Below are 15,276 nucleotides of genomic sequence, written 5' to 3'. Positions count from 1 at the left end.
GTGTATTTTACGAACTCTAAATGTATTGTTTTACTAGTACTTATGTGTATTTAAATGTCTAAAGCATAAAATAAACAGTATGTGGTTAAAAACACTGCATAGATGCGATTATATGACAACTGCAGCTGCATCTCAGCGTCAGACAAAGCGCGAAAACGCAGTTTGAATTTGGCAGTTATGCCACGTCACAGAACGTTCTAAATCCCATATGTGGGACCGTACCGCTCAAAATGTTAATGATAATTACTAAGAGTTATTTTATATGATTTATTTGATTATATGATTTATATTATTATTAATCCATTACACACAAGCAATTTTAGTTTAACAGTTATTATAAATCATTTATTTTAAATGAATATTAATATATACAGATTGTATATAATAAGTTGTAGAATCAATAGATAACGCTTTAAAAATGACTGTGACCTTACATGTTCGAGTCTCTATCGCTGTATATTTCCAACTATATAAACTAACTTAAGTTTCACTTGTGACTGCACTGATAAAGCAAGATAACTTCTTTTATTTGTCCTCTTTCATGAACAAGTACTTTTTCATTGTAAATGCATTTAAATTCATCATATTCTTCAATCTCTTAACCTTTAGCTTCTAACCAAGGCTTGTGATTGGCTGTTCGCCACTGATGTCACACATTCATGTGCACATGCTCCACAAGCTCAGGATCAAAGCCTGAGTTGACAAAGAAAGTTGATGATCAGCATCATGGTAGTGGTTTGGTTTTGTCAACTCGAAATTAATCCTGTAACTCTGAATTTGTTCATCTGCCATCATGGTACAGGCCCCAGGTTAACTCAGCAGAGCAGAGATTGAATTTGGCAGAGGAAAGAAATCAAAAGGGGAATGTAAAGGGAGACTAATGATCTAAAACAGGTGTTAACTCTTAACAAGATAATCTGGAAACAAGAGGGGCGGGGTAACAATAGACAATAGAGCACATGGCAAACACAAATACCAACTGACAGCCATGTGCTCCAGACAAACCAGGGCCCGTTCTTCGTACGTGGCTTATTATATCCGAGATCAAATGACACATCCAAGATGATATCATCGCGCTAATCATGATGTGGCTAATTTGGTTCTTCAAACGCACCTGTTGATGATGATTAGTATGGCTGGATTGAGTTATCTAAGATAATTGCATGTTCATGGGTTGGTTTAAAAGGGGCTATGTATCGATACTTGAAACCATGATCAGCAATGCAGCGATTGGCTGGTGACAAGACAGCTACGTAATGACATCATATAATTAAAAAAAGACACCTGATGAAAAACTTCACAAATTTCTGGACTTTTATAAGGACACAGCCAAGCGAACAAAACTAAATAAATGTCATAATAGATAAATGAAATGTGCACTGTTTTTATTTTATTTGTAATTTTTTTTTTTTTTACATGATTCCCAATTGTTTATATTCACAATTTCTAGTATTTGTTCAGGCTTTACATTTTATTTCAATGTTGTAATTAGCAATTCATTTAATTTTATCTTTGAAACAGATTTTTTTTACGTGACAGCATTAATTAAAGTTTCTTAAGGGTCAAGATCAAGTTATCTGCACCTCCTGCGCTCCATCAAGCCACAACCATAATATCTGTCACCACTCAAATTAAACTCAGATTAACTTAATAGCATATGTGTAAGACTCCAATACAATTGTAAAGTAATGATTTAATCACTAATAAATCTTTCAATGAGTAAAACTGGCTATGTCTATAGTATTATAGACTACATTATTATATTATTTTCCTGGACCTGGATTGCATTAGTGAGATTGCGTGAACTTAAATTGTCATTTATGAAACCGCTTTAGTCCCGATTGATTTGTTAGGCTATTTCAAGTCAGGTTTTGGACTTTAATCCCCGCTTTTCTTAGCGTCTTTTATGGAACAGGCCCCAGGGGCCTTTCACTTAATCAATAGGAGATTAAGTGAAATCGGCAACAATCAAATCCAGCTAACTGAGTTAGCGATGTACGAAGAACAGGCCCGCAGGACATAACACAAACAAACCCAGATCAGATCGGCGCCTTGACTATTTATATATATATATATATATTTATATTACAATTATTAAGTGCAGTGATATTAACTTTGCTTACTGTATGCTCTATTTCAAATGTTTATTAATATATTTTTTTAATTTAAGATTATTAGTGTATTTTATTACATTACATGCTTTATTTATTTATATTTAAGAAAAAGCCTGCCATCCTGTACCACCACTGCTGAATAGTTAATCATCACTGAGGTCATGTGACCAGTCAAATAAACAAAAACTGTTTGGTAAAGTTTTAGACATGGGTAGATGCTTGTAAATGGTCTTCACATCCCTTCATGATGGCTTTTTTTCTTGTGCTACTCAATAGAGGAATAATAATAACGTGTGTTTTATTGCTTTCTGCCTATCAAGGAACTTCTCATCCGTAAGTGTTAGGTTTTTTTATTATGTATTTGTTTGTTTGTTAAATATAATCTGTATTCATTAGTATGTCCTTTCATGTGTGTTTGTATGCATGCACTTATCTCAACGTAACTATCATTAGTTTCACACATTGAAAAGGGGGTTATTAAGTGCATACACTATCTTTTTGCAGGATTTTCATGGTGACATTTCCAGGCCTTATAAGATCAGGCTCAGAGGCTAAACTATGTGTGAGCCTTCTAAAACCAGAGAAAAATCTGCAGCTTACTATTTCTCTAGTTAACTATAACCAGAACAAAACACTTCTACAGGAGAGAACTGAGAAGGAATTCCATCGCTGCATTGACTTTCAGGTCTGTTATTACATTTATATTATTCATTGAATGATCTTCTGGGGTTGTTTAATACAGCATATCCGTTGTCTTAATAGAATGTTTTCTTTTAAAAAAAAATTATTTGTAAATATAGAACAAATCTGAGCATCCTATATGCATGCAACACCATAAATTTCATGAATCATCATTTTTCAATTTATAATATCTAAATGGAAGGATATTGTTTACTGCAACTCTCAAAGCAACAGTTAAAGAATATTTTCAGGGTAAATATCTTAATATCTTAGAATTTTTGCTCTCTAGAAAAGATGATACTGATTTGTAATACAACTGCATGTGTTCAACAGGCTCCTGAGTCTGATTCAGTGCAGGAGATCCAAGTGGAAGCTCGAGGGAAAAACACTCAACTGATTGAAAAGAGAAAAGTCAAATTCATGTCATACAATCCACTTACAATAATTCGAACAGATAAACCAATCTACAATCCTGGTCAAACAGGTATTTTGCTTTATATTCAGCCTCAGTGTGCTTTCATCACAATCAGTTTTTATGCACTTTAATAGACTTGATATTTTATGTGTTCCTCAATTTTACAGTTCAGTTCAGGATTTTCACGGTGGACCTAAACTTTAAGCCAGTTGATGAAACAGTAGGTTGTAATTTTTACATTTTTAATTGTGGGTAAGGCATGATATTGGTTGAAATATAGGTTGTTTAGCAGACCTTATTAGTCATGTTTGCATATGAATATTTGCACAAATCTACCTGAAATTCACTTTCAGACTTGGACCTCAGAGTAAACAACCGTGGGTTGAAATTCAATTATTTCTGATCAATGAGTGTTGTGCAAACCAGACCTAATGTTATCTGTTTACATCCACAGTACAAACTCATAGGAGTGAAGGTACACTTCATTTCTTGTTTTCCCCCTTTCACAGACACTTTTTTGTGCATGAATGTTCCTGTTGCTATGTTGTTTGTCTTCAATGCCTTCTCATATAAACAGGATAATCGAATGAACAGAATTAATCAGTGGATTAATGCCACATCAACCCATGGCAAGATTCTACAACTTTCCCATACGCTGAATCCAGAGGCTCCTGTTGGTTCATATGAGCTGTTTGTAGAGACTAGTAAACAAACAATTAAAGAATATTTTCAGGTTAAAGAGTATGGTGAGTATTAGCTAACTTTTTACATTATGCTCTTAAAAATAAAGGCTCCATAAAGGGGGCTTTCACAGCGATGCCATAGAAGATCCATTTTGGGTTCCCCTAAGAAACTTTCAGTGAATAATTATTATATTAAAAGAACCATTTTTTCTTATTGTGACTAAAATTTTAAAGGAATAGTTTACCCCAAAATGAAAATTTGCTGAAACCTTACTCACCCTCAGGCCATCCAAGATTTTTTTCTGAATTTGTATCAGAACAGATTTGGAGAATTTTAGCATTACATCACTTGCTCAACAAGGGATCCTCTGCAGTGAATGGGTGCCGTCAGAATGATCGACAAAAAAAAAAAACATCACAAGTAATGAACCCAACTCAACATTTTGTAAACTTCAAGCCATTGCTTTTGGCTAATAATGCAAGTGCTCTTTCCATAATATTTCAACAATATAAAGTTGTCACATCTGAATCAGAAGAGAAATATGCACAGATTAAGATAAAAGTGAAAACAAAAACTGTATCTTGGTCAATTTTGATGTGAGAGGACAACAGGGAGGAAGTGGATTATGGATTGTAGACTCATATTTTGGCCAGAAGTGACAGTTTAAAGTTAAAACACCTTGGATTTGTTTCGTACAAACATGCAGCTTTTCGCTTCACAATATGCTAACTGATGGACTGGAGTCATGTGGATTATTGTGATGATTTCTTCAGCAGTTTGAACTCTCATTTTCACGTAACCCTCTCATTTTTGGGTGAACTATTGCTTTAATTATCTAAAGAACCGTTTGTGCAATTAAAAGTTTTCCTGGATGTTAAAGGTTCTTCATGGAACCATAAATGCCAATAAAGAACCTTCAGTCAGAAAGTCAGTTTTCTTGGTTTTCTATTTACCTGTATAACTATTTACCTCTTCTAAAAACTGTCTTTGTGATTCAGTTCTACCAAAATTCGAAGTGAAATTACACAAGCCAAAGACAGTGAGAGCAAATGAAGCGGAAGTAAAGCTGGGGGTATGTGGAAGGTGAGATTATTTGAACATTAAATATGAATGCAATAAGCAGGAAGATCACTTATTACAGTATGTCTTCAACAGATACACCCATGGACATCCTGTCCAGGGTAGTGTGAAGATGATACTCTGCAAAACCATTCCAGTCAATATTTATTATCCCTTTCAGTATCAAACTCCACTTTGTGTTAATAGGTCAGCAGTAGTAAGTATGACTAAATGTTAATTTTTTTTAGTTATTATGCTATATATATATTATTTATATTATATTTAGTTATTATGATATATATATATATATATATATATAAAATTGTATTATTATTATTATTATCATTATTATTATTATTGTTGTTGTTGTTGTTTTCTAGCTGAATGAGACCGGCTGTGTCTCTGAGATGTTCCCCATTTCATTCTTCATCAGAAGATCAGAAGTGTATTTCACGCCACAGTCTCTTGATTTTACTGCATCAGTAACTGAGGAGGGGACAGGTTTGTAGGCCTGCTGTAACATGCATGAAAACAAAATACCTCAATGCACTGATAAATCAAAATACAATTGTGCATACTTGACGAGTTGTGTTTAAGATTTCACCATTTTACCTTTTTATGTTTTCCAGACATCTCAATGGAAAGGACTGAAAATGTGTTTTTGACCTATACAAGCATCAAATTTATTGACCTGCCAGAGTTCTTTGAGAAAGGATCAGTCATACAAGCAAAGGTTCCAAGGAATTAGTCTTTATTGTTTCTAAATAACAATTATCATTTTGACGGGAAACGTTTTTAATTCAATAATCTTTATCTGTTTGACTAGCATATGTCCTTGATGTGGTTTTGTTTTTCCACCAGGTTAAAGTTGAGATCTACAAAGGAACCCTATTTCCTAACTTTAAGGTTGTTATTCATTGTGACATGTCTCAGTCTCAAGAACTTACCACAGACACCAATGGGTTGGCCAATTTCACCATTAATACGTCCCTTGCGATAAGTACATCTATTCATGTATCGGTGAGCTTATCATTTGTATGTATGTGTGTGTGTGTGTGTGTGTGTGTGTGTATGTTGGTTTTGTGCCACTTCAGTTCAAAACAGTCTACAATAGATGAATTCAAGCATAACACTCTGGAAATAAATGCTTCATATGTGGTTGCAGCGATGATATCCATTCACCAGTGCAAATCCTTAAGCATTCAAGGATGCCTGCATTTATTTTAATAAGTTGTAATTGGTTTCTCTAACCATGTGTGTTATTGATCTGCTCCTGACAGGCATATGCTTCATTCACCGATCAGTTTGTTGCTCCGTTCAATTTTGAACCAGCATACAAAACTCTGAAATTGAAACCCAAAGGAAGCCCAGCAAACGCGAGTCAACTCGTTATAAAGGCTCTAGAGGAACCACTGAAGTGTGAGGAGGAGATCCCAGTAACCGTGCAGTACACTATTGCTGGAGAGACTGTTGAAAGTGGTTCTGTTACCATAGTCTACCTGGTGGGTGAAGACATTAAGCTGAACACTGCACATTTTTTTCATTCAGCTATTTTATTCACTGGAATTTTTCTTTTTTTCAGGTTTCATCTAGAGAAGGGATAGTCCACCACGGCTATAAGAACATTGAGGTGAAAGGCTCTGATGGAGTAGTGGAGGGAGAAGTGATGTTTAAAGTCCCTGTTCGTACACAGATGGCTCCTAAAATGGAGTTTCTCGCATACTGTGTGCCGCCCAGTGAGATTGTACTAGCTGCGTCCAGAACATTTCAAACTGAGAAATGTTTTGAAAACAAGGTATGCTGGTCCATTACAATAAGGTGATTGCATGTACGTAAAAGATGTAAGAATGTACAGTCTCTGAGTTCATTTTGCAGTAATGAACAGCTGACTTATTACCCCAAATAAATATTTATGTGAATAGGAGATAGATTTTATCTATAAATTACTATTTAAATCATAAAAATTACTATTTTAATTATATCAATTGTAATAAATGATTTTGAGGTAGACACTGGTTTTAGTTGTGTGGATGAGTGGGTTGATAAACAGCGTCAACGGTGTCAAATCTTCTAAATGCCATATCAGAAGCATTCCTGATAGCTGTGTAATAATTAGTCAGAGTATTTAGTAATGATTGGTTGAAATACTTTGATATTGTTTTAAAATAAAAAATTGGAGCACTGTGTTTCACAGGTGTCACTGCGGTTTTCTCCGACTACAGCTGTTCCTGGTGAAGAAAACACTCTCCAGATCTCAGCTCAGCCTGGGTCACTGTGCGGCCTCAGTGCTGTAGATCAGAGCGTCCTGATCATGGAGCCCGGAAAACGTCTCGATGCTGACAAAGTAATTTATATTTCAGACCTGTCTTCAGTTGTGACATTTTTCTAACTGAAATTCCAAAATCACTGTATTTTTATGCCATCCTTTTGCAGGTTTTTAACCTGTTGCCAGCTAGGCTTTTTCCATATGACATTAAAGATCAAGAAAATTGCTTTAATATTAGATCCAGAAGAAGTTCTCTGGCCTTCCCTCTTCCACCTCCACATATACCAATGCCATTCCAGCCTTACCCTTCAAAGAGTAAAACAGATGCTGTCTATGAGATTTTCAGGGTAAGTATTTAAAATCTTTTGAGTTTGAGGTTTGTTTCATTTAAAAAGTTTATTGTCATTAATGTTTTGAGACATATATTTAAATATAAATATATATATATATATATATACACACACACATTTAGAAGCTTCTGAATTACTTTTTTAGTAACAGATATTGTCTCTTGCATTTTTATATTGTCATCTGGATAAGAACATGGGATTGAAGGTGGTGACAAACTTGATTATTAAAATGCCGTCTTGTATTAAATTCAGAGATGTACTTTATCAGAGAATGTTTGGTGGTAAGATATCTGTTTATTTTCTCGCTATATATGTACAATGGATATGTTCTAAAAAATAAACTGTAAAGTAAATGAGTTGCTGGAGCAGGTCCAATGGGTCCAATGGGTTTTCCAGGTCCAGTGGGTCCAGGATTTCTAATTGAAGAAGCTGGAGTCGCAGGTCAGGAATATGATTTTATCCATATTTATATTTCTGTTTTTTCCTACCTGAGAATAATGACCCATGCAAATCTCAAAATGGCCTTAAACAATTACTCAAACTGTGAAATAGCGCATTTTCAAATGTATGCATATTTTTCATACATGGATTGCTTCTGACAGCACTGAAGCACCATCTAGCAGCTGTGTACATGACACCCTCAGCATCTCAGGTTCAAAATTACCACTTGTCAAGCATTAAATGCTACTAAAAATTTCTGGTAGCTAGTATATGAAATGTTGGGGCAATTGTGATATTGCCAGGGCTTAATTTTAATTACATAAAAATATATACTGTTATGTGCTGTGTGGTATTATTTTCATTTACACACAAGCAGCTCATGGTCGAACATTTTCAGTGTCTCAGAGTGGCTCAGATGTGTGTGTACAGTATATCTATGTATGAGTATATATATATATATATATATATATACACACACACATATATATACATATATATACACACACACACACATATATATATACATATATACATAAAATATACTATTATTATTATTATTATTAAATAGTTATTTTTATTTTACAGTACAGTATGGGGTGGTTCAGGTTTTCATTGTTTATTCCTTTTGTTTTTTGTTGGTCAATTTCATGGAGCTACAGGAGGTATAGGACCTGGGATTGCTCTCACACCTCCACCCGAAGAAACTATTCGTACATTTTTCCCAGAAACTTGGATCTGGGAGCTTGTTGAGGTTGGGTGAGTGAATAATGGGTTAAAAAGTCAGAAGGTGCTACCCACCCCCTTAAAAAATGTTTGGTACTCGTTTGATATATGTCATGTTAATAAATGCAAATTTCTCTTCAGGGACTCTGGATCAGCTCAGGTTCCTGTCACGGTTCCTGACACCATCACCTCTTGGGACACGGAGGCCTTCTGTCTGTCCTCCAAAGGTCTGGGTCTGGCTCCTCCTGCTCAGCTGACAGTTTTCCAGCCCTTCTTCCTGGAGCTCTCTCTGCCTTACTCCATCATTCGTGGGGAGATCTTTGAGCTGAAGGCCACTGTCTTCAACTATCTGTCCAAGTGCATCATGGTGAGACTTCAGACTTAAGGTAATTGCACACTGCCTCCGAAACTTTCGTCCGTCATAAAAAAAATTCGGATCAGGTTTGATTTTCTGCGTTTCGCATCCGTAGCATGCATTTTGAAAGGAAACGACGAGGGAAAAAATTTCGGACTCAGTGTGCAATGACCTTTAGTCTTATCCAGTCATATCAAATATGACACTAATCACGTGTGTTTGACTGACAGGTTAAAGTGACTCCAGCTCCTTCCTCAGACTACACTCTCAAAGCCTCCTCTGATGATCAGTATTCATCCTGTCTGTGTGCTAATGGAAGAAAAACCTTTAAATGGATCCTCACTCCTTCTGTTCTTGGTGAGTTTTCCAGTCTGAATCATTGTTTCTCAGACTCTGTTGTATCTTCACGTACATGTCTTGTGTTGTAGGAGTCTTGAATATTACCGTCAGTGCAGAGGCAGAGGCGTCCCAGACTGTGTGTGACAATGAGATTGTGAGCGTGCCAGAGAGAGGACGCATTGACACAGTCACACGAAGTTTGCGTGTAAATGTGGGTAAAAACATATTATGCAAATACAATGCTTTATTGCAAGTTATATTATCTAAAACTCTGTTTATATTCCAATCAGAGATTAAAAAGGCTAAATTGTGCTAACATTAACCTGTGTCCCTCAGGCTGAAGGAATCGAAAAAAGTAACAGCCACAGCTGGCTGCTTTGCCCCAAAGGTAATGATTGTGCACATTTATGCCATAAAAAATGTTTTTAGAAGATTTAGGATAAATTGATTTTGATTTGATTTATGAATTGCTTTTGTGCCTCCGTTTACAGGGCAAAACCTCTTGGAGGAAGTAGATCTAGCATTTCCCAAAAATATGATAGAGGGATCAGGAAGAGCTACTGTTTCAGTGCTTGGTAAAAAAAAAAAAAATTATACCTTCACATCAATACCGTCTTGTGAATATTTCTGATGTAGAAATGTACAATCACATGTCCTCTTGTAGGAGACATATTGGGTCGTGCACTGAACAATCTTCATGGATTATTACGGATGCCGTATGGCTGTGGAGAACAAAATATTGCTGTTCTTTCTCCCAATATTTACATTCTGCAGTATCTGGAAAACACAGAGCAGCTCACCTCAGCCATCCGAGAAAGAGCCACTGGCTTCCTAAAGAACGGTGAGATGCCTTTCAGAATAATTTCATTCTGCTTAAAATGGTTTTCAGTACATTTAAGGAAAATAATCTGAACTGAGATATTGAACAGGGTATCAAAGGCAACTCAACTATGAGAACTTGGATGGATCATACAGTACATTTGGAAAGGGAGAAGGAAATACATGGTATGAATCCTGTTTTACCTCAAATTAACCATTGCTCAACCCCTAAAAAATGAATACGGTTTCAAATCAAAAGGTGGTATAAATTATCTTAAAACCACATCACAAATCTCCAGATGACTCTGAATAAATGTATTAAATTGAATTCAACTAACAGGCTGACTGCGTTTGTGCTGAGGACTTTTGGGAAAGCACAGCGTTACATATTTATTGACCCCAAAAATTCAGAATTCAAAGCAATGGCTGATACACCACCAAAGACCAGACGGTTTATATGAGACCAGGGAAAACTCTTCAATAACAGAATGAAGGTACAACATATTACAAAGTATATTACTAATATTAATATAAATTAGTGAATAAAAAAAAAAAATTATACCTTCACATCAATACCGTCTTGTGAATATTTCTGATGTAGAAATGTACAATCACATGTCCTCTTGTAGGAGACATATTGGGTCGTGCACTGAACAATCTTCATGGATTATTACGGATGCCGTATGGCTGTGGAGAACAAAATATTGCTGTTCTTTCTCCCAATATTTACATTCTGCAGTATCTGGAAAACACAGAGCAGCTCACCTCAGCCATCCGAGAAAGAGCCACTGGCTTCCTAAAGAACGGTGAGATGCCTTTCAGAATAATTTCATTCTGCTTAAAATGGTTTTCAGTACATTTAAGGAAAATAATCTGAACTGAGATATTGAACAGGGTATCAAAGGCAACTCAACTATGAGAACTTGGATGGATCATACAGTACATTTGGAAAGGGAGAAGGAAATACATGGTATGAATCCTGTTTTACCTCAAATTAACCATTGCTCAACCCCTAAAAAAAATGAATACGGTTTCAAATCAAAAGGTGGTATAAATTATCTTAAAACCACATCACAAATCTCCAGATGACTCTGAATAAATGTATTAAATTGAATTCAACTAACAGGCTGACTGCGTTTGTGCTGAGGACTTTTGGGAAAGCACAGCGTTACATATTTATTGACCCCCAAAAAATTCAGAATTCAAAGCAATGGCTGATACACCACCAAAGACCAGACGGTTTATATGAGACCAGGGGAAAACTCTTCAATAACAGAATGAAGGTACAACATATTACAAAGTATATTACTAATATTAATATAAATTAGTGAATAAAAAAAAAAAAAAAATCAGTTTTCCACTACAAATAGTTACATTAATTACAAAACATTTCTAAAATAAGATATATTTATTTGAGATACAAAATTGTTAACATTTGTAAATTGTTGGTATAATCAAACAAAATTTGTATATGCATTCTTAAAATGATGAAAGGAAAAATTTATAAAAAAAATAATATAGAATAATAAAATATATTCTGAAATTAATATATAATCTGTCTTATATATAAATAAGTCTTCATGACTTCAGCAATTTTGTTTCTCAAATTCATTTGTCTTGTTATAAGCAGTCAAAATTGCTTTTTTTTTTAAAAAAAGAACATTTTCATAATAGATGCCTTTATTTGTTGTCTGTGTATTTTAGGGGGGTGTAAGTGACGGTGTGACCATCACTGCCTATATAACTGCATCACTACTCGAGCTGAACACATCAGTTGCGGTCAGTACGGTCTTCATGTTTTCAAGCACAAACTGCACTATTTTATAAGGCTCTTATATATTGTCACCTGCACTGTTTCTATCGTAGGATCCTGCTGTGAGTAAAGGTCTGTCATACTTAAAGCGCTTTGTTGGCGATAACCGAAACACTTACACCACAGCTTTACTCGCCTACACTTTCAGTCTGGCTAAAGACACAGTGACTCGAGACTATCTTTTAAAAAAGCTAATGGACATTGGGATTTCAGAAGGTAAGAGTTCTGGATTAAGCTGTGCTTGTCACACTTTGAACTGTAGATCTCATTTATAATGGTTCCCAAATCTTTTTTTTAAGGGTCTCGTCTCCACTGGTCTCAGTCTGCATCTGCTGATGACTCTGATTCTCTGGCAGTGGAGATCAGCTCATATGTGCTGCTAGCTGCTCTCACTGCAGAGTCACTCACTACAGCTGATCTGGGCTTTGCTAACAGGATTGTCAGCTGGCTTGTGAAGCAGCAGAATGCCTATGGAGGATTCTCCTCCACACAGGTGACTCAAAATACTCAAATCAAACACATGATTGCTGAATAATGGGTAAAAGTCACGTTACTGAACACATTTATTTCTCAGGACACAGTGGTGGCTCTTCAGGCTCTGTCTTTGTACGCCACCAAAGTGTTCAGCTCTGACGGCTCCAGCACAGTGACTGTACAGTCAGCAGGAGACACTCACCACTTTGATGTCAATCAGGACAACAAGTTACTGTACCAGGAGAAGCAGCTGCAGAACGTTCCAGCCAAATACAGCATTGAAGTGAAGGGCTCAACCTGTGTGTCTGTGCAGGTTTGTGAAGTGCAGCAAAAAAAAAAATTAAAGACACTTAATGAACAGATTATACCTTTAAGATATGTCCTAATGTGCTGTGACTCTCTTCTAGATGTCTCTTTTCTACAATATCCCCACTCCCAAGGAATCTAAGGCATTACAAATCTTTGCTAGGACTGGGGGAGTGTGTCGGAGCGAGACCGGACAAATTCTGGATGTCGAATTAGACATTATGTAAGAGCAGAATCTGATTTACACCTTCAGTGTTAAGATTGAATTCTTTACTTGTTTATTGCAAATATTCTATTTTTTTTAATACTTTTTTGTTATCCGTTCAGGTATACTGGGACAGAAGACAGTTCTAACATGATCATTGTAGATATGAAACTCTTGTCTGGTTTCAAACTACAGCCCTCTTCCCTGGATGCAGTAAGGCAGTTAAAGTCAGCATCCACCAAATTTCCCCAAATGTTTACTAATATTTTAGTTTGCACTAAAAATATTTTTTCCACAGTTAAAGAAAGCAGTACATCGTGTTGAATCCAAAGACGACCACGTGATAATGTATCTTCAAGAGGTGGGAATGATAACATGTGTGGTTTATAATGACAACCAGTGTGATTAAAATGACAATTAACCATTATCTGTTTTGAAACCTAATATAATATAGCAAAAATGTCAAATTTGTGCCATATCATAGCACTGATTAATCTAATGTAATTTAATATAAATGTTTTATATGTTTTACAGGTTCAAAAGTACAAGCTCCTCCGCCAAGCACTATATATTAAAAAGATCTTCTCAGTTAAAAACCTTAAGCCAGCAGTTGTAAAAGTCTATGATTACTACCAGACAAGTAAGTCTAAATTACTCAGCACTGAATTATTTATACACGTTTAAGTCTTGGCACCGTTGCAGCTTTTTTCAATCTTGTTTGCAGGTGAGCGGTCTGAAGCAGAATACTCTAATCACTGCCTGAGGAGTGATGCCGCAGAATAAACAACAGATGTCTTCACAAAATTCAATATATAACTCTGTGCTATTATATTCAATTAGCATATATAATATGTATGCAAACACATAGGATAATATATATATATATATATATTTACATTAGTGCTGTCAAACAATTAATCGCGATTAATCGCATACAAAATAAAGGTTTTTGTCTACATTATATATGTATGTGTACTGTGTATATTTATTATGTATATATAAATACACACACATGCATGTATATATTTTGAAAATATTTACATGTATATACATTTATATTCTTATATTTTATATTATATATGAATATATTTAATATATAAACATAACATATTTTTCTTAAATGCATACATGCATGTGTTTGTATTTAGATATACATAATAAATATACACAGTATACACACATACATATTATGTAAACAAAAACTATTATTTTGGATGTGATTAATTGTTTGACAGCACTAATATATATAAAACCAAAAATGTTTCTGGAAAAAATTGCTTACCCTAGCTTTAAGATTGACATGTACTTAAGCGTTTGCTCATTTATGGGCTTTTATAAATTTAGATAGAAAAATATTATGCTTCCCAGTTGTTAATATGCAATACCACCTACTGTATCTTCACAGCAAATATAAATACCTCGATTATATCAATCTGTATGACTTCATGAAAAGAGCAAGTAAAATGGTGTAAAGTCCTGTAAAAGTGGCCCATCTGTATTCTTTTAGATGATTTCCACATCTTTCAATAAAAATAATCAAATTAATGTACTTGTCCTCATATTAATTAATATGCTCATATACACAGCCTCATATATAATAATGCTTGTAATAAGGTCATTCTAGAGTAAAGTAAACGTTTAAAATTAAAAGTTTTGAGACAATTATGTCCATAAAAAGAGAAGATGTCCACACATGTGCTATTTTAGCATTGTTTATTTGCTATTATAATATTTCTTAATATTTTGAATTAGCTTTAATTTTCATCTTAAGTTTTCAATTTGATTGAGGTAGGCTATTAATAATTCAATTATGTACTTTTTACATATTATTTTTAAATTCTATTTCAATATTCTATTCTATTTTTAATTTATTTTATTTCAGTTTCAAGTTTAGTACTTATCTCAGCTAGTTGCATAGACAACATTTCTGAATTTGTTTTCAGTGTTTTTAAAGTTTAATTAAAAAAAATGATTATAATTATTTTTTTTAATTAGTTAACAACACTGATCCATCTGCAACAGCTTTCCTGCAAGTTGCCAAAAGCAATGTCCCTGTGAGAAGTTTTCCCACCACTAGAGGGAGGCATTGGGCAATCTGAACGACCTCTGAGTCAGCACTATGTGATATTTGGTCTGTCAAACATATTTCTGTCCCTACTAGAGTGTTCTCTGCCAATGATCAGCGATGGTTAACTGACTCCTCCTCCTTGATTCACGAGTGACCCTCTGCAC

General features: G+C 34.9%; 1 protein-coding gene across 1 annotated transcript; it reads left to right on the top strand.

The window, feature by feature from the left end:
- Positions 1–2,302: 2,302 nt before the first annotated feature.
- Positions 2,303–14,559, top strand: LOC131520664 (alpha-2-macroglobulin). The gene is made up of 35 exons (XM_058745080.1): positions 2,303–2,447; positions 2,619–2,799; positions 3,129–3,279; positions 3,378–3,430; positions 3,665–3,685; positions 3,788–3,956; positions 4,893–4,977; positions 5,050–5,170; positions 5,334–5,454; positions 5,583–5,686; positions 5,815–5,973; positions 6,234–6,455; positions 6,536–6,748; positions 7,148–7,297; positions 7,387–7,566; positions 7,760–7,850; positions 7,966–8,010; positions 8,670–8,766; positions 8,875–9,100; positions 9,319–9,445; positions 9,517–9,638; positions 9,764–9,815; positions 9,919–10,002; positions 10,092–10,268; positions 10,357–10,432; positions 11,373–11,529; positions 11,951–12,025; positions 12,113–12,275; positions 12,359–12,552; positions 12,634–12,846; positions 12,941–13,062; positions 13,167–13,257; positions 13,343–13,405; positions 13,579–13,684; positions 13,769–14,559. Exons 1-35 carry the CDS (start codon positions 2,359–2,361, stop codon positions 13,825–13,827), a joined length of 4,359 nt encoding a protein of 1,452 aa, XP_058601063.1. The 5' UTR covers positions 2,303–2,358; the 3' UTR covers positions 13,828–14,559.
- Positions 14,560–15,276: the final 717 nt, after the last annotated feature.

This window comes from Onychostoma macrolepis, chromosome 15, assembly GCF_012432095.1.
Source record: "Onychostoma macrolepis isolate SWU-2019 chromosome 15, ASM1243209v1, whole genome shotgun sequence".
In the NCBI taxonomy this organism is placed as follows: domain Eukaryota; kingdom Metazoa; phylum Chordata; class Actinopteri; order Cypriniformes; family Cyprinidae; genus Onychostoma; species Onychostoma macrolepis.
This window is presented reverse-complemented; position numbering and strand designations above follow the sequence as displayed.